This window comes from Macrobrachium nipponense, chromosome 2 (assembly GCF_015104395.2).
Source record: "Macrobrachium nipponense isolate FS-2020 chromosome 2, ASM1510439v2, whole genome shotgun sequence".
In the NCBI taxonomy this organism is placed as follows: domain Eukaryota; kingdom Metazoa; phylum Arthropoda; class Malacostraca; order Decapoda; family Palaemonidae; genus Macrobrachium; species Macrobrachium nipponense.
Genome location: NC_087201.1, coordinates 57,058,423 through 57,078,586, shown reverse-complemented (window position 1 = coordinate 57,078,586; position 20,164 = coordinate 57,058,423). Strand labels below are relative to the sequence as shown.

General features: G+C 42.5%; 1 protein-coding gene across 15 annotated transcripts in view; it reads right to left on the bottom strand.

Moving 5' to 3' along the window:
- The window catches only part of LOC135220600 (E3 ubiquitin-protein ligase HECTD1-like), a 294,889-nt gene that overhangs the window by 6,629 nt on the left and 268,096 nt on the right, over positions 1-20,164 (bottom strand). For all 15 annotated transcript variants that reach the window (XM_064257882.1, XM_064257881.1, XM_064257877.1 and 12 more), the window contains 2 exons: positions 9,039-9,622; positions 8,164-8,854 (listed from right to left, as the gene is read on the bottom strand). In XM_064257882.1, coding sequence (XP_064113952.1) covers positions 8,164-8,854; positions 9,039-9,622 — 1,275 coding nt within the window. The remainder of the gene's footprint in view (positions 1-8,163; positions 8,855-9,038; positions 9,623-20,164) is intronic.

The window sequence follows — 20,164 nt, the reverse complement described above, 5'->3', positions numbered from 1 at the left end:
TAAACAAGAGATGTACAACCATCAGACTTCTGGGTATTTTGAATTAAGGGAAAGTAATAGTATTCCTGATTCGAAAAGGTTTGGAAGAACCCACAGTGTCAGACTATTATGCCCAAGTCATACATTGGTGATTCAAGTGTGACCATCTTAATGGTTGGGTTTGGCAATCAATACTCAATAAACCATTTACGACAGCCTTTCGCATGTTGAGAAGAGATTACAGTGGACCACCCGTATTCACGTTCTCCGGATTCGCGGATTTCTCTCGGGAAAGTTTCCCCGCACTATTCGCGGTATTTTTCTATAAGAAATATCCACAAATTGCCTTTTTTTTTTTTTTTTTTTTAAATAATGTCAAAAATTGTATTTTTCCTAACTATACAAACCTGAGGTCCTTTAACAATAGGAATTAACTTACGGCATAGCTGGAATTACGGCCGTTGAATCTTGAACAAGGTGGGGCTAGCCTGCCCGGATGTAAACACTCCACTTTGCCTTTCAGCCCAGGTTCAGATTGAGGGGTGGCATGGGGTGGGCATATTTGTTAAAGGACCTCAGGTTTGTATAGTTAGGAAAAACACAGTTAAAGGACCTCAGGTTTGTATAGTTAGGAAAAATACAATTTTCGACAAATTGTTATTTGTTCCGATACGTAATACAAACCTTCAGTCCTTTAACAATGCTGTAATGAATGTGAAAAACAAGATGCATATCTGTCATCATGACCCATGAGATCTTGACTCATCACCCTGATTTCTGGAGCAAACTGGAAACTATTGTTCCCAACTACTTTTTAATTTACATCAAAAGCCTGGCCATTGAGTACTCCCACTCTACCAAGGTCAGAGGGAAAACAGTTTCCCAGGTCAGTTTCCTGTAACACGACTGACATATGGGCTTGGTAGTATACCAGCGAATCTACTCCAATACAGAGTACGTTTTCACGTAGTAGATCAGAGTTTCTTATGTGAACAAGCCAGTTCGAAGCTCTTGAGACATCTGAAGATTACCAGAGTGAAGTGATGTCCACATTCCAGATGACCTAATCACCAGTCATCAAGAGTGTATCCCCATACAGGTAACTACAGACACACTTTGTTCTGACAACAGATCCACAAGATATTTGTCTACTGACAGAAAGCCTTGAATGGACAGAAACCTCCTTTACAAAAGCAGTCACAGCAGAAGGCTCATTTGGTATATGTGAGACTAAGAATTCTGAAGTCATCTTACATCTGAGTTGATTCTCTGCCCACAAAAATTTTGAACTGTGAGATACTGGACAAAATCCAGGGCAGAGATATTAATTCTACCTATTGATGGTACCTCTTCTCCTCACGAACCTGGTAGAGAAGGTTGTACCAAGATGAACCTTATCGGTCACTCATCATGGGTCGTCCTCAAATACTGGAACCCATTCCATATGATGGAACTGGTACAACGGAGGGCCTACGTAACCTCCAGGTTGTTCCCAGTATTCTGAATGGAATCCTCAGCCTGTTCGAAGAGCAAGAACCCTGTAGTAGACAGGTCTAACGTAAGGTGACCGGATTTCCGAGACAAAATTCGGGGACTTTTTTTTTTTTTTTTTTTTTCAGAGGCAGAAAAACCTCCAAAACATGACATGTTTTTGTAATTGAAAAACTAAAGCGGGGACACTGTGCCCTTACATTTATAAAGCGGCATTCAAAAGTTTCTCCCACCCTATTTATCCTATATTGCAAAGGAATTCAATGAAAATCCAACTGATTAAAAATGAGTTTTTTCTCTCTCTCTGATCCGAGTAGCTGAGATAAGGAACGTCCATAAAATCGGCTCAAAAAATAGGTATCAGCCAGACACTTCACCCAAACTAAGTCCTTATTCCTGGAATACTAAAATAGTGAAAATAATGACTACTAACCAATTATTGAACTTTATTAGATGGCAGAAAGAGTGGTGCTGGCTGGTTGCTGGCAGAAGGTAATAAGCAAGTCAGAAATGTGCATGACGATACTGACGATGGTTTGGCGGGAAATTTGGTTTTACGTTCTTGGAAGTTAATCTCGCAAATTGTGACGTGCACAGCTGTTTATTATTTCCTTAGTTATATACACTGTACACGGTGCAGCACAAGTACTACGGTGTGCAACTGTAATTGGTCAATATAGTTTTTTTTTTTTTTATGCCAATATCAGATCTTTCAGTCACAGTGAAAACAATGGAAATTTCCAGGGACAGGTCACCAAAAACGGGGACTGTTTCCAGGGACATCTGGTCACCCTAGTCTTATGTAGGTCTTCAAGTCTATGGATATCATAGGAAAACCCAGTTTTGTCCTATGATAATATATTCTATTCGGACACATCATACCTATCCAGAGAATTACCCTAATGAATGTTACTTTCCAACTACGAAACATCCTATGCGGTGATCTGTTACAATGTTCTGACATATGTTCAATACTGTATGTTACTTTCCAAAAGAGAAACCCTATGCTGCCAGAAACCACCATGGTGCTATTCTTGAGCAACATAGCTCAGAATTGTACTCAACTTAACTTAACCCAATCTCAAACTCTTGAAGAATGGGAAATTCCCTTTCCTTTTCCAGAACTCGTAAGTTTTATGACCTGCTTTAGTAAACTGAAGCTCGAACCCCCTAGGATAGGTTAAGGACTTCACGTCTTCAATACTACTTGGAATGTAGGTCAGAATGGAAGAGACCAGTTTGAAGGTGCTAGGTTAGTCTAGCAACCAACCACTAAGGCTAGGCTAAGTAGGTATGGCTAGTTTAGTTCAAGTTGGCAAGACCAGGTTCAAACTGGCTTGGCTAGGCTAGGCTAGGCTGAGCCCTCCACCAGTTAGGTCAGGCTAAGATGGTAATGGTAAGTAGTAACTAAGCAGGTTAGGGTAATTCCTCCCACCAATTAGGCTAGGCTAAGTTGCTAATGGTTGAATTATGCTAACTAGTCTAGGCTGGGAGAGACTAGCTTATTCTAAAGCTCAACCACTTAGTTTAGGGTAAAGTGGTCAAAGAAAGTCAGAACTAGATAGGCTTGGCTAAAACCACAAACACCTGCTAGCTGAGGTGGTAAATGTGTTCTAAATAGGTAGCCTAGATACAAGGCTTTGCTCGGCTAAGCTAATTAGTACTTTACTACTCAGACCAAGCTAAGATAGTAAAGGCAGGTTTAAGTAGCGAGGCCATGTTAAGTTGTCAACCCATTGTTAGGCTAAGTTGATACATGCATGTTGGAACTAGTTAACCAAGGTGTTAGGCTAGGCTAACTCAAATCTATACCACTCAGACTAAACTAAGATAGTAAATGCAGGTTGGAAAGCTAAGACCTCAACCATATGCTAGGCTAAGTTGGTTCATGTATGCTCGAACTACTTAGTTTGCCTGTTCGGCAAGTTTAAGCCAAGAACTAACACTCAAGATTAATCTAAGATAGTAGAGGCAGATTCGGACTAGCTGGGGTAGGCTACGAATTTAACCACTTGTTAGTCTAAAGGTATGACTGGATTAGCTGGGTTATAGAATCCTAGGTTACGACTGCACTACAGGCTTAGCTACCTAAAATGGTGAAAGAAAAGTTCCACTTTCTTCTTTTGACTTTTCTTCACAGTCTATACTCCAGTACCTCACTGAATGAGGTGGTCTGAATCTTAGTTTATGGATATAGAAACCAATTCTACTCCCTATAAAAACTGCCTTGTGCAGTCAGAAACAAACATGTTTCGTAAGTTATCGTTGAGAGGAATGGTTCCCCAGTACTTCACTGTAAGGGAACCGACAACCTATTGACTGACTAACTACTTGTCTAATAGTAGAAGTGTTTTGTCAATATTCTCATAAGAACAACCCAGATTGTACAGAAACGATAAAAACAAGGGAATTCTTCTTATCTGTAAAAGTTTTAAGTCTTTGGTCAACACAAAGCCTGTTAATTCCCACAATGCAGACTGTATGTGACCACTGGATGAATCCACTGGCTGGTTGTGATGGGCGCAAAATGTGGCGGCCAGCAGGTCAATGTGGCTAATGTACCTTCACTGCTCTTTGAAGTTGAATGAGAACGTGGCACATCTCATGAACTATTGCGTGGACCTTAAAGCCGTCGAGCATTGCGTGCATCTTAAAACTATAGGCTAGATACTACGACCATTCTCTTTCTTATGGGAACCAGTCGCCATAGTTCTTACGAATGTCTTCTACGCTTGTCACCGTTATCACAGTCGCCTCCTTTGACCGTCATAGTCCTTATGGCTACCATAGTCCTCACAGCCATCATAGTTCTTCTGGTCGTTATAATTCTTATGGCCGTCATAGTTCTTAGTCATTATCTTCTCATGGCTGTCATAGTTCATACAGCCGTCCTGGTTCTTACGTCAGTCATAGCTTTACAGCAGTCATCGTTCTCAGAACCTATCACTGGACCGTTGAAAACCTAAATGCCAACCTTCTAGAGTAGACTGAACTAATAACTACTGCTTGAGCTTTCTTCTTTGGAGGGATGACAGTCCCTGGTTTGAAGACGAAGAAATAATTCTTTCCACTTGGCACAGGGATCTGTTAGAATACCCTTATTCCAAAATTTAACTGGAGCACGCACCGGCATTGCCGAGCCTTATCCTACGAGAAAAATCAAGATAAGACCACGACGACGACCACCACAATTTGCACCTTCCGTCTCACGTGTCTTTTCAATTTCCCTTCAAAAACTTTAAAAGTTCTCCATAAGTGCGTGCTCCTGAAATGAAAGCGTATTGTATTGTCATCACCGACATCATCACAAAGACAAGAGGTTGGCAGCAGTAGGCTGTCGTGACGTCATGACTTCCACCATTTTGATAGCGGTTTTGGCTATGACATCACACTTGATGGAAAGCGTGAGGTTGTTGAGGGTACTCTTGCGGCCATGACAGAGAGACCCAAAATGTTGTGGCATTGTTACTTTCTACAAGTTTGTGACAGTCCTGGCTCGAAGATGAAGATTATTCTTCTCCTCTTGGCACGAGGATCAGTCATGAAGTCCATGATTCGAGTGTTCTCTAACTCTTCACAGCTGCACTAGGCCAAGCTTTTATCAGTCACTTGTTCAACATTTACAACTACTACTTTTGCTTTCTTATAATACAGATGTGACAGTCCTGGCTTGAAGATGGAGAAGAAATTACTCTTCTTCTCTTTTGTTGATGCAGAAGGAGAAGGAAGGACTTAAGTCTTTTCCACTAGTAAGTTTGTTAATTCTCCTAACACTTGCAATTTCTCTCAAAAATATGTGTCACTGAATCAGAAAGTTTAGTTGTACAGTACTCTTGCATATTGAAGAAGCAAGAATGGAAGCATGTCTCTGTGCAGGCCACAGCTGTGATGTCATGGCGGGCATCATGTTTGTGACGCCATTGTGACGCCACTGAGCATCCTGAATGTGGCATCAGCACTTGACAGGAAGCGCAAGGCTGCTGCTGTTATTCCTGTAGGCATAGCAACCTTAACTCAACAGGCTGAGGTGCTGTACTATCTGCTTCTCTACAGAAGTCTTAGTATTCGACCACCATTCAGTGCAGATCAGGGACAGAAGGGACATCCAAAGTGAGGGACCCTGGAGGGAAGCGCAACATCGTATAGCAAACCAACTGCCCTTCTAGGGTTGGTACTCCCGTTAGGCCTAACGCTGATCACATCCCCCATCAACTCTGCCTCTGTATCTAAAATGAAACAAGATAGTGATGCACAACCCCTCTCTGCTGGGATAGGAGCACAATTAGACAAAATTACCTCCCAAAGAACCTCCTGATACACCCAAGCTATGAATCTATAGGCGAGCCATGTGGTACCTATATGTGAAATATCAAATAGTAAGGTAGCGAAGTATAACTGGATTTGAAGTTTTCTGCATCTACAACCTACTACAAATTGGATACGGCTCGTGTACTCTGACGTTATAAAAGGCGAAGATATCCGGGCGTTTATCTGCTTCCTGTGATATCCAGGAAATCCTATCAAAGCATGAGAAGGATCAATGTTTGTAATTTTGCCCAGAAATTCAACACACAACAGATTCAAAACAAAAAGGGGCAAACTAAACCGGCTTTAAAAGGATGGAAGCAAAGCACGTCCTCTCTTAAAGGCGGTAAGAAAATAGCTAACAGGGTCACGGGTTAAAGAGGGGTATGTGGGTGGCTCCACATGACTCATGACCAAGCACAGATGCCAATAGTCCCGCCAATAGTTCCCTTGCATACACAATTTTTTAACTTTACCGGTTTCCAGCTGGCGCTAAGTTATTTATCCTCATGTTAAGACTGGGGGTTTGTTTCGTATATGAACAATTATCATTTTAAAGCACAGTATGTATACAATGCAACAAAACACCGACTGTGGTGACACTTAATTTTGACCTTATAATTGCTTCCTAAGTTCTCAAATAGTGTAACATCAAATTAATTTAATTTTGAATTATTTAAATATAATGACAGCATAAACTAAAAGCACTAAGGAGAAATCATGGGAGATTAAGCAGAGTTCCAAATTTGAACATTGCAAACAAGGCTAATACTATTCACAAATGAGAAAAAAATAAAAGTAATAAATAGAAAGCAGAACTAAGCATCTCATGTGAAGTTTGTATATTCAAACAGGAAACCACCAGGTATGGACATGATGCGACTACGCTAATATCAATTCCTAGTTGCCTAGCTCCTAACCGAAGTAACCTTAAACTAGACATACAATTTAAAGAGAATGTCATGTTTTGAAAGCTCCTTAAATATATGAATGCAGTCAGGTAAATACAGTTTTACATAAAAAATAGTAAATGAAGCTTATTACACTGTTCAGCTACTCTTAGGATTATGATGCCCATTTTCCAAAATTTCAACTTTACAATGGCAATAGCAATAATACACATTCAGTAAAAACCATTTTACAAATCTTGGATTTTGATTTTCTCCAGGGCAAGCATTAACTGGAACAACGACACTCAAATAATACTAGCATTCCAGCAACAGCTATTCCTCATCCTAATCTACCACAGTAAGAAGCTAGTGTCAACTACTGATACCCTCCTGTATCTTAGTGGTGTTTATATGGTTCCATCTAAGACTGCACAACTGTGACTCCTGCTACTTGTGGGAAGAGGAGGAAAGTAACTATTCTTTAGGAGGTAATTACACTGAGAGAAACTCCAGATAATTGCTAAGCATGAAAACAGGACGCCTGTAATAGCCATTTCATTAGAAATTAAAATTTTCAAATTGATATTCACAATCCTCATAAAAAAATTAAAAGTGAATTACTAGTAGTGCCATGAAATCTTCAGCACTGGCAAGAACCACTGCATCACTAAGAAAAGAGCTGGGCAGATCAAGGAGATGGAGAAATTTGTTACATGGAAGCTGCTTAGCCTACTGAAGATACATATAGGCCAAGGCACACTTTCTGAAACCTTAACAAGTGTACAAAAATCCTGAGCAAACGGAAAAGTTCACAGCAAGTAATGGATGGTTCCAACTCTTCAAAAGGCATCATAATTTTACCAGTAAATTCTTCCAGCATTCTACAGACCCAGTGTACATGATTATCATCTTATGTATGTTAATGGTGGGTACCCAAACAGGCATTCAGTTTTTCACTTTCAGTTAAATAAATTACAAGATATTTTCAACACAATTCTAACATGTACTTTATTTATTCTGCTTAGCTATGGTCAAATTTGTTCCAAGGAAATTCAAGGTAGGCTAGGCTATGGTGCTTGTTAGGTTATATGTATTAACTTTTTTTTTTTTTTTTTTAACACTACTTTTGCATTAAAATAAATTACCAGAAAGTAACCACATCCTAATTTGGGAAGTGCCTGTAGTAACCAGGATATTCAGTATATCAAAGACATTCCTCTACTAAGAATGCAATCACATAACCAGTTAAGTGGTTCTGAAAACTGATTAAGATTAAAAATGATCTTACCTTTCTTATAAGTACAGTATGAAAGAAAACTGGCAAACATCGTGGGCATCACAGTAATAGTATGAATATGCAAGTCCACATGTTCTTGTGCTTTTCAAATGTAAATGCATATCCATAACTTTTGCCTGCTACCTTTCCAGGCAACTCATTACCATAAAACCTACAGTACATACTATGAAAAACTCAAAATAAAATAACAGCTCAGCTTACCTTTCGGACAACAGTCAAGCGTGGATGTAAATTGGCAAGACCACCAGGTGGCAATGATGAGCAACCAGTCGTAAATTGCAAGAATGCCTTCCGCTCATCAGCAGTAAGCCCTACAAGTATGTTTACGAGCCTTAGAAATCCTGGCGAGTCTCTTGTGTACCCAAGCTTTGGTTCAGTGTATGCTAAAATGTCTTCTCTAGTCCACATAGGCACCTGATCACCACACAACATAAGTCTTAATTCATCTGGACTAAAGGCACCAAGCTTCTTCATTGGGAACACCTGGCAAAATCCTGCCCTAAAGGCTTCCAATTGTCTTCTAATTCCAGTTTCCAAAGTCCAATTCAGTGTAAGATCAATGTAATCCTCAACATTTTCAAGTGTTACTTCCTGATCAGCTCCACCTGAACGTAACTCAATGGCAGAATATCCGAAGTGTTTTGAAGGGGCAGCATACTGCATAGTCAAGCACAGGTCCTCCAATCTGACTGCTGGTGGTCCTGCACCTTGTGTACCAGGTGCTGCTGGTAAAGCCAAATTATGAAGTTGAAGGCGACGATCTTCTTCTGACAGACTAGTATCATGAAGTATTAGTTGCTTGACAGCTACTAAAGACTTCAGCTGCTGGAGGAAAGACCCACGTTCTTGATCAACTTCACACAGATCATCTAAACCAAGTAAACCTGAAAACCTAAGAGAGAAATAAATTTGAAAACATTAGAAACCTTGTCACAATGTCACTTTAAAAAAAAATAACTGGAGTTCTACTGTAACTATCATGCTTTTTGGTAAATTATAAAATCAAATACAAAATATCTTTATACAAATTGCTGCAAAACTCATTCAGTTAAGGTCAATGCAGTTGAAGTCCTTACCATGGTTGTGTGTCTGCCAAACGATACTTAGGAGGGTCGAGTTCCAATTCTTTCTCACTCTCTTCACTAATTATAGAAGATGTCATAAGATCTTCTTCTGCTGGTAGAGAAGAGAATCCACCTCGTGGCTTGGTGGAGCTAAGAGCAATGCTTCGGTCCTTCACATTCGCAAACTCACCATGACACATGAGCTTGAGGAAGGGACGTGACAGTGGCAAATCAACAAGCCTGTTATCTTGAAGTGTTTTAGCCAAGAACACACCAAGGAAGTGGAATAATTTAACTGCCTGGTCACATAAAGAACTATCTTGAGGAAGAGGAGCAGGAAACAGTCCTCCCTGACGACGTATATAATATCCTGGAGGCCTAGTAACTGAATCTCCATTGCCATTTCCCCCATCAAGAGCAGGTGGAGTGATAGGATCAGCAGTTTGGTCATCACATAACCACATAGCTAAGTCTGCACGCTGAAGTTCTCCAGCCACTAAGGCATAGAATTCTAAGGTAGGACCAAGGCCAGTACCCTCCTCTTCACGGAATTCAACCTCTAGAATTGATTTGCGGCTGGCATGGACACGCATAACCTGCAATTCAAATAGCACATTCTATAAGAATAAAGCACACACTGGGAGGGCAAATGAAACTCGTGTACTGTACATAACTCTTTACGGTCACAACTTTAGATGATGGGGGGAGGGAAAAAAAAAATTTCTATTAACATGATACACCTATAATTTATACTTTGTAATGGAGAGAAAAAAAGACCTACACTTTTATTCACTACTGGTAGCATCAGCAACTTATGAGAGTAGATGATTTAGAATTTAAGACAAAGAAGTATCTTCTAGATTTTAAGACTGAGGTACCTTCATTATTGGCTTAAAAGCAAAGTATACTGGAACAGCTAGAACATTAAATGCTATCAGGTAAATATTTCTGAACAGGGAGGTTATATTCTTGACATCCGACAGACTTTTTTTACTTTATTTGGTACATTTTACCTTTCTTCAAGAATTTCCTGCACAATGTATATAGATTCTTGCTCTAGAATGTATTTAGTATTGATATTGGGACCCTTTTTTATGTTAAGTTAAATGACAGCAATTATCCTTTTAAGAAATTTCTTGCATACACTGTATTGTCACCAAGTGATTTCAGTTGATGTTTATGAAAATTAAGAATAAATTACCTGTGAGAGGCCAGCGCGTGTGCGCGTGCACACTTAAATCAAGCAATTATTCTAAATTTCCTGTATTTTTTTTTTGGCAAGACTTTCAAATTTTTGCATCAACTTTGAGGGGGACACTTTGATATTAACAGTAACTGAAGCTGTTGCCATAGTATATTTACTAAAATGAAAAGAGTATTTGTAGCTACTATGTTCGTTACATTAATATTCTAATGTCCTCCTGTGACTTTTCTATATTACTACAGAAAATCTGCCTCTGACCTGGGCTAGCCATATATGACAAATTTTAACAAATTTTTAATTAATTTGTATTTTTCATAGTTAACAAACCTGCACTCTTAACATTAGGATAAATCTTCTGGTGCCAGCTGGAAGCTGGTTAAAAAAATGTCAATTATGTTTAAAAACAATTTATTTTTCATAGCGATTTGTTTATAAAAGGAATTAGCGGCATCTGTCACAGAGAAGGCAAGAGGCAGGCCAGCGACCCAACTTCAACCTTGTGACATATTAGTTTTTCTTCCAGGCCAGGGTTATCTGAAAGAGGGGTGGCTAGAGATGGGCAGTAAATGTTAAGACTGCAAGTTTGTTAGCTATGAAAAATACAAATTTAAAATTTGTAATTTTTTCATATGCAGAACTAACCTGGGTCTTAACATCAGAATACTCACTCTTGCTGGGAGGTAAGAGAATCCTCAATTGACTGGAGGTTTGGCATACCTGGTCACACTTCCTAGATAAGAGAATTCAAAGGAAGGAGACCTAAACCTCTGAACTGTTAAGATATAGGTAAATCTAACATTCAGACTACTGAGCTAAAATACAATGTAGAGATTCATTGTATAGGAGGAAGTTAAAGAGCTATTACCTGTTCATATAAACTAAGATAGCCACCTATATGGGTTTATCATCATTCCTCTCCCCCCTTGCTAGAGAGGGGAAGGGTTTGCTTCTGAAAGGAATACTCGTACAGAATATAAAATGCTCAAACAGTAAGGCTACTTACTTCACTCGCCTGTATCTGGCCAGTTCCAGTGTATGATGGAAAAAGGGGAATGAGAGACTAACCATCTCAATCTCTCTCATTTTCATACCATTATCTTAAACAAAACACAAACTATACAGCTAGGATGAGATAAGCAACTTGTTGAGCGGCTACCACCAGACCCAAGGGGGGGAAAAAAAAAAAAAAAAACCTGTCCATCAGGTAGGTGATAGTGGAAAACCAAATTCAAAATTCTAAGAGGAGACAAGTTCTTCAATTCCACGGAGGAACTCTGTCCTCTAATGCTGTGTGCTCTTGCATGCACAGTATTGGCAGTAGATGATGATGATGAGAAATAAGCATGCTTAATCACATCTTCGGCACTCTGGTCAGAGGTGTTGAGCCCTTTTCAGATAACGCAGTGCTGTGACAGGACAAAGAAGTAATTCAAGGAAAGGGATAGAAAAGGGGTCAAATCTGTCATCATGAACAGAGGGATTTTGAGTCTTAGCAACAAATTCCAGAACAAATTCGAAGGCTACAGACCCCCCAACCCCTGGTATGTTTTACACATCAAAAGCCTGGCCATGGAGTTTGCCCAAGGAAAACTGTCTTGAGGGTCAAGTCCTTGTTCAATGACCAAGGTATGGCGCTCGGGTGAAACTACTTAGCACCAAAGTCAGATCCCAGACAGGAGTTTTGGGTTCTCTATGAGAATAAGAATGCTCAAAACTTTTGAGAGGCATTAAGATTTCCCAAGAAAAAGTTAGGTTCATGTCTTTCAGACAAAGAAACAATCCTAAGACAGCATCCAACTTCCTTTTATGCTGTTGCATCTTGGCAAATCTCCACTGCTCTGAAGACCAAGAATAACATTCAGAATAATGGTTAGTCACGTTACAAACATTTGACCTGCACCTACTACACGTTGAATAGGGCTCGTCATCAAGGGAAGTAAGGTAACGTGAACAGGGGTAGATGCCTACACTGGGACACTTACTCTAAGGTTGACGAGAACTTTTAGCTAGATTTTAGGATTGCATTATAAAAGCCAAAACACATGCACACAAAAAAAACATAAGAAAACACAGGCAAAGGTAAAATCCGACTTAAAGGAGGAGAGCGCGAAAGAGATGTCCTCTCTGAAAAGTGGTGGAAGAAAACCCAATATGTTACGAGATTGAAACTGGGTTGCCTCCCTCTACCTCATCTCCCTGACAGATGCCAGATGCCACCAATTCCTTGCATAAACAGTTCTTATTGAACAAGTGCATTTTTTAAATGTTAGAAAGTCTGTTACAAAACTATTGTTGGGTGGAATTAGATTTTACTTACACCAAGGTGTAGAGGGTAAGCACAAAATACCAAATTTGTAACTAATTTGTATTTTTCATAACTAACAAACCTGAGGTCTTAACATTAGGATTTACTAGCGCCAAGCTGGAAACCGGTAGAATTAAAATTACACTTGTGAGATCCAGGGACTAATGGCATCTATACCAGGTCACGGGGCATGTATACCCAGAATGCCCACGGCTACCTGTGACCCATCAGTTATATTTCTAACCCAGTTTAGACTGCTAGAGGGGTGGTTCGAGGTGGGCCTTTAACTGTTAAGACCTCAGGTTTGTTAGTTATGAAAAATACAAATTAGTTACAAATTTGGTATTTGTTCATACACGAAACAAACCTTCGGTCTTAACATTAGGATAGACTTACTATTGGAGGGAGGTAAGTCTCTACAACTGACTGGAAGTTTGCCACCTTATCCATTTCCGAATATATAGGGAAATTCTAGAGAATGGACAATGAACCTAGGACCAAAGATATAAGCGGATCTATTGGTTTCCTCCCACTGGGTGTAGATACCATTCTACTGTTTACTCTTGTCCCTTGCGACTGGATCCACCTTCACCCCTCTTTCCTTATTATCCAGAGGGGTGTGTTGCTACTGAAAAGTATATCATCAGCTAAGATAGCTTCACAGTATGGCTGACCATCTCACCTGCATCTAGTCCGTTCCAGCACATGACGGTACTCTCCTTCATATTGCCCGTAGTTAAAGGAGTAGGAAGAAAGTAGTAAAGAAAAAAGACCAGTCATCCCATTCATTCTACTTTCATACCTTCATCTTAGACTAGGCGCAAACTTGGAAACTGCCCCGCCAGGGGCACTGGATGAACTATATCACTTGTTGGGCCGCCACCACTGGACCCAAGGAAAAGGTGTCCAAGGATCTATGGGCAACATCTTTCAAATAAAATGAGGTGAAAGTTGTTTGGCGCTTCCACACGCCAGCTTTCAGAATTTTAGCACAGACATGTTCTTCTTAAATGCTAGGGAAGCACTCACACCCCTGATGTCATGAGCTCTAGCTCCCACCTGGCTATCTGACCCTCTGTCTTCTGCAGTATAAGCATTTCTGATTGTCTCCCTTAGCCAAAATGATATTGTATTCTTGGACACTTCCTTCTTGTTCCGTCCTGTACTTACGAACAACCTCTGGCACCCCGGCCTGAGGTGCCTTGTTCTCTTTAAGTACTCCCTTAGTGCCCTGACGGGCACAGGAGCATTTCAGCTTTGTCGTTGTCTACAAAGTCTGCCAAGGAAGGTATGGTAAAGGAGTCGAATCTGCCGTCTACTATTGTTGGATTTTGGGTCTTTGCCACGAATTCTGGGACAAACTCACACACCATTGATCTCCAACCTCTCGAGTGCTTTATGAGATATGAGAGGCCATGTAGCTCCCCCACCCTTTTTGGTTGAAGCCAGGGCCAATAAGAAGACTGTCTTCAGGTTCAGGCTCCTATCCGTGGACTGCCTTAGTGGTTCGTAAGGGGGTTTTGTCAGACTACTCAGTACCTTGGTCAGATCCCAATCTGGGGTTTTTAGCTCCTTTGGTGGCATGACTGTTCAAAGCTCCTCATCAGCATGGCCAACTCCCATGAAGACGATATGTCCACTCCTTTCATTCGTAAGACTGAGGCTAGAGCAGCCCTGTACCCCTTCACTGCAGATACAGACATATGTTTTTCTGTTCTGAGATATATCAGAAAGTCTGCTAACTGCTGAATAGTGGTACCGAGTGGAGACACGTTCCCCCTACGACACCAATCACAGTATGCTGACCACTTCCCTTGGTATACTGTCGCAGATGATTTTCTGATATTACCTGCCATCTGAGTTGCTGCTTTGCTGCGAAAACCCTCGCTCTCGGAGGAGATACTTGACAGTCTCCACCCGTGAAGCGATAGGGACTTCACCGACTGGTGGTACCTCTCCACGTGAGGCTGACACAGAAGGTTGCTCCATGGAGGTAACTCTCTTGGCACATCTACTAGGAGTTCCAGTAGGTCTGGGAACCACTCTGCTTTCGGCCATAACGGGGCTACCAGGGTCATCTTGAGGTTCTGAGACCGCATTACCCTGTTCAGAACCTGACGGATTAGACAAAATGGAGGAAATGCGTACACGTCCAGATTGTCCCAGGGGTGTTGTAGCGCATCTTCTGCTGCTGCCTCTGCGTCCGGGACTACTGAACAATACACTTCCAACTTTTTGTTGTACCTGGTTGCGAATAGGTCTATGATCGGTCCTTCCCACAACATGAGCATCCTGTCCACTACCTGTTGGTGTATGGGACCACTCCGTTCCAGCAATCTGATCCCTGCGGCTCAACTTGTCGGCCACTATGTTTCTTTTTCCCGGATATACCTGGCCTTGATGTCTACCAGGTTCTCTATAGCCCACTGGTGAAGTTGAACTGTCATCACATGTAACTGCCGAGAAACTAGGCCTCCTTGCTTGTTTATATAAGCTACTACTGTGGTGTTGTCTGACATCAATACCACCGAGTGTCCCTTTACTCTCTCCCTGAATTCTTGTAGAGCCAGAAAGCTCTTTCAACTCCAGCACGTTTATATGGAGTTCTCTGTCCTTGCAACTCCATTTTGCTCACACCATCAACTCCTCCATATGGGCTCCCAGCCTTCTACTGATGCATCCGCGAACAGCAAGAGGTCTGGGGAGGATTGTTGAAGGGGGACACCCACTGTCAGATTGTCGTCGTCCACCCACCACAGCAAGTCTTTCCTCACTTCTGCCGACAAGGGAATTTGCTCGTACGGGTGATCTACTGTTGGTGACCAAACTCCTTCATCCTCCATTGTAGGGACCGAAGGTGTAGCCTTCCTTGTGGTACTAGCTTCTCCAGGGAGGTTAGGATTCCCAGCACCACCTGCCACTGTCTTGCTGGCTGTGTCTGCTTTCCCAGAAAGGCATTCACCACTTGTTTGCATTTCTGTACTCTTTGGTCTGTCGGGAATACTTCCAAACGTTGACTTGGATCCAGCTGCGACTTCTGCTGATTCACCACAATACCTAGGCTGTGACAAAGCTGCAGGAGGGCCGCCCTGTCCCTGAGTAATTTCTCCCTGGACTTTGCTATCACCAGCCAATCGTCCAGATATCTTATCAGCCTGATCCCCTGAGGCGTGCGCCCATGCCGACACGAGGGTGAACACTCTTGTAAAAACTTGAGGAGACGTTGTCAATCCGAAGCACAGGACCTTGAACTCGGAAAGCTTCCCTGCAAGACTGAAGCGGAGAAATTTCCTTGAAGACTGATGGACTGGTATCTGAAAGTATGCGTCCTTTAGATCGACTGTCAGCATAAAGTCTCCGATTCTGACTGCTTGTAGAACCGTTTTCGGAGTTTCCATCTTGAAACTGGTTTTCCTTATAAACAGATTCAGCGTTGACAGGTCTATTACTGTCCTCCACTCCCCGTTGGCTTTGGGTACCAGGAAAATCCTGCTGTAGAAGCCTTTTGTCGGACTGCATACTTGTTGCACAGCTCCTTTTTCCATCATCTTCTTCACTTCGTCCTGCAGAATAGTGGCCTTCTGAGATTTGTGGGCATAAGTGACGTGGGGTAATGGTTGATCTGTCAGGGGCGGGGTTACCTCGAACGGAATCAAATACCCGATCCTGAGAACATCCACCACCCACTGCTCTGCCCCTAGTTCCTGCCACACCTTCCAGTGATTTGCCAGGCAACCCCCCACTGGTGTGGCCGAGTGATGGGAGGCGCCCATCCTATCTTCTTGAGCCTCTCCCCCTTCCCCTATTGCCCCTTCCTCTGTTGTTTCTATTGTGAAAGGGCCGATGAGTTATCCTCTTTGGGAAGAGGGTCTTGTGACTCTATTAGGGATGCTATGTCTCACTGGTTTCTTTCGAGACATCTGCTGTTGTCTTCCCTCCAAAGGAATAGTTTGACTGTTAGAGGTTTTCCTAACTGCCTGTTGCACCAACCTATCGTTAGTGTCCATCCTTCTTCTATCTATCGCTTCTTCCAGTATGACCTCTGGCAACAGTAGTTGCGATTCCAAGATATCCCCATTCCTCATTGCTAACAGGGAATCCAAATCCACATTGCGGCTTAGTCTAGCCAATGCTGCATCTCTCCTCATTAGCAGGATATTTGCCCAAACATTGGCACTTACGTTTGTCAGGTACGCAATCGCCTTGGACCCTGACTGTAGTAATCTAATGAACAATGGTTCATCTACTACTTTCCTTGTTTGCTTCCGAGGATGCAATTTTCGCCACTGCTGTTGACCAAAGGTCTAACCAGGACGCAGCCTGAAAGACAGAAGAAGCTGTTGCTTCTAACGTGGCAGCCTCTTGGTACGTCATCGAAGGGCACTCCATTTTAACCTGATCCAAGGTTAATCCAGGCCTTAACCTTACAACATTAGGGTTCATTTGTCTAGACAGCAAAGGGACCTTCGGGGTCGTATAATATTTCCTTTGCTTTATCATTGGAGGGGGAATAAATTTAAATGATCTATTAGATCTTAAGGAATTATCCCTCCCTGCAATCTTTGCGTTTACGTGTTGCAAGACCGATTCCGCATGACTCGAACAGGGCAATTCATACGACACCTTGGTATCCCTCTTTAGTCCAAACGCCATGTCAATTCCAGGAGGAAGCATACTGGCCGGTGTTTCTGTCTTCTCCGAAAGGCTATTGAATTGACGAATCAAATCAATAACCTCTGCATACGAGGCCAGAAACTCTTGGTTTTCTCCTTCCTCCGGCTCTAGTGTACCACTCTCCGTCACGAGAGATGTTGTCTCGCCTCTATCTTCTGACAGACGGCCCGGAATTCCACCACGGCCGCCTGCCCCTACGGCCGCGGCCTCTTTGATCTTTGCTGGCCGCTGTTGGCTCGATCCCAGATAGTCAGCAGGGGAACGAGAACGTCTCACTCTTTCTCTGCTCACGGATCTAGAGCGAGAATCTCGTCTAGATCTCCAAGATGAAGGCTCCCTTAAGACAGAGGTAAGTTCGTCTTTATTAGCATTGGCAACGTTTTCGAGCGTCGGCGAGCCCGGCCTCGGCCTTCTATCCAGACGGACACTGCCTTCCACGAACGTATCCGCCGAGGTTGCCAACTCTCTATTTTTTGTACTTTTAATAGGAGCCTTATCGTCCTTCGTACGTATTTTGAACGGCCTTACGGGCGAAACTGGGACCTGCATTCCATCCTCTGCTGCACCTTTCGCCGCCAACGTCGATTTTACCAGAGGTATCGCAGTTTTTGCGATCCGAACTGGCAACTCCGCCTCGGCCGCTAGCTCGCCGGCCGTCACCTCTCTCGCTTGTTCGGACTCTTGCGAACGGCTTCGTCTGGCAACCTTGTGCTTAATAGCCACTGATTTTCCGACCTTCTTGCTGACTTGGAAATGACAGTCTTCGTCCGAAGGAGAGGAAGAATTGATTCTTCTCCTCTTGGCCCGAGGATCCGCTAGGAACTCCCGAATCCTCCTCCAACGCTTGACTGGCGCTCGCCGTGACGTTATCGGACTTAGCGATGACGCCGAACTAGAGGAAGAAGACGAAGAAGGCGAATCACACTTTTTCTTTTTGTCTCTCTTATTCATTCTCTCCTCTATATCCTGTAACTTCTGCATTACAGTTTGCATTGACGGATCAGAAGGCGTATTAGCGTCTGGGTGCAGCGAAAAAGGCCGAGAATCGGTCTGTGACGTCATCACGCCTGCCATCTCAGAGTGTGACGTATGTTGCGACGTCATCGCTCTCGTAGGGAGAGACTGAGAGGTTTCTGCTGGTAACCGCAAGTTTGCTGCCAAATTACCTCCCACGTTCTGCATCGCTGTAAATACTGAGTGGGATGGAGAAGCAGCGGCATTAATTCCCATAAATTGCAAGCCCGGGGGATGAGGAACATTCAGCGCTGCCGGACCCTGCTGGAACCGTGACGTCATATAATGCGCAAGCAGACCATCCAAGGTTGGTACGCCTGGTAGGCCTAGCGCTGACCACGTACCATCTAACCTATGCGCTTGCGTAGCAGGAGCCTGGAACAAAGATGGCGGATCTCCCCCTCTACTTGCTGGGAACAAAGGAGAGTACAAATTATTCATAAAATTACCCAAGGCCCCTCCTGACGTTTTTTTCCGATACAGAACCGTAGGGAGGAAAACCGAAGGGGGTAATGAGACAATTCAAAAGCAGGTGGAGAAACATATGGAGCAGCCTGGTTTATTACCGATACAAAGAAGCCGGTAAGGTTTGGTCATCCAAAGATGGCGTCACCCCCTTTCTTTTGTATTGGCTTTTCCCATAGAACTTCTTCCACTGTTCCACCGACCAACCGCGACAAACAGAACACGGATTAGAAACCGTACATACGTTTTCCCTGCACCTACTACACGTTGGATGAGGATCCGTCGACACCGAGGTTAGGAACCTAGAACAAGGGAAGCCACTGACTCCTGGGCATTTCCTTTGTCTCCTCTTCGAAGCGGTAGACGATCCCGATGTTGAGGCAAAATTCTCCATCATACCACGTATACACTCTTACCACACACTGATCACACTTGGAGAAAGAAAAGGAATGAAAAATAAAAAATGAAATGGATAAAGAACGGGCAAACTGAAAAACCGGCTTTAAATGAGATAGACAGTAACACGTCTTATCTTAAAGGCGGTAGGAAAATAACTGATGGGTCACAGGTAGCCGTGGGCATTCTGGGTATACATGCCCCGTGACCTGGTATAGATGCCATTAGTCCCTGGATCTCACAAGTGTAATTTTAATTCTACCGGTTTCCAGCTTGGCGCTAGTAAATCCTAATGTTAAGACCGAAGGTTTGTTTCGTGTATGAACAAATATAGCTAAAATATGACTGTCAGTGTCCTATCATTATCTAAGCTATCCTAGGCCTAAACTGCTGCAAATAATACTCCATGCACTATTTTTATGTAGCAAATATATACTTACTGCACCTTCTAAATCTGCTTTATTGCTTTTTAAGAGAGAGTTACCCCATGTCCCCTGTTGTCCACAAATTCCACTCATCCCAAGCCTCCTTTTTCATAGTCCTTATCCCAACAGGTCTGGGGCTTCCTACTCTTCTGGTGCTCATGGGAGTTGAGTTTAATACACGGGTAGTATCGAAGTTACAATAATTTGATTTTATGATGGGGTTAGCAATTAATACCGATACAGAAGTATGTATCCAGATATTAATTTATGCTAACTAAAAGCAAGAAAATTCACTCTGAATTGACTTAAATTTTATGGCGAAATAAACTCTTATTTGCCATCAATTGATTTCCGAACCGAAACATTGACTGCTGTTAGCATTTTATAACAGAACAGGCAGTCCCTGGTTATCGGCTGACTTGGTTAATGGCGATATGGTTTTATCGGCGCCATAAGGTGATGATAATAGAGTTCTGGTGTCATAAAATACCTAACAGAGGCGCCATTAACCACCAAATTTGATAATGGCAGTTTTCACTTCTCAGCACTCCCCCAAGAACGGATCTACTACCATAGTATAAGCTGGGCTGACTCTCGTCAGGGTTATTCACTTTCTCTTTGTACTGAATTATCATAAGTCATTCTGATTTAGCTG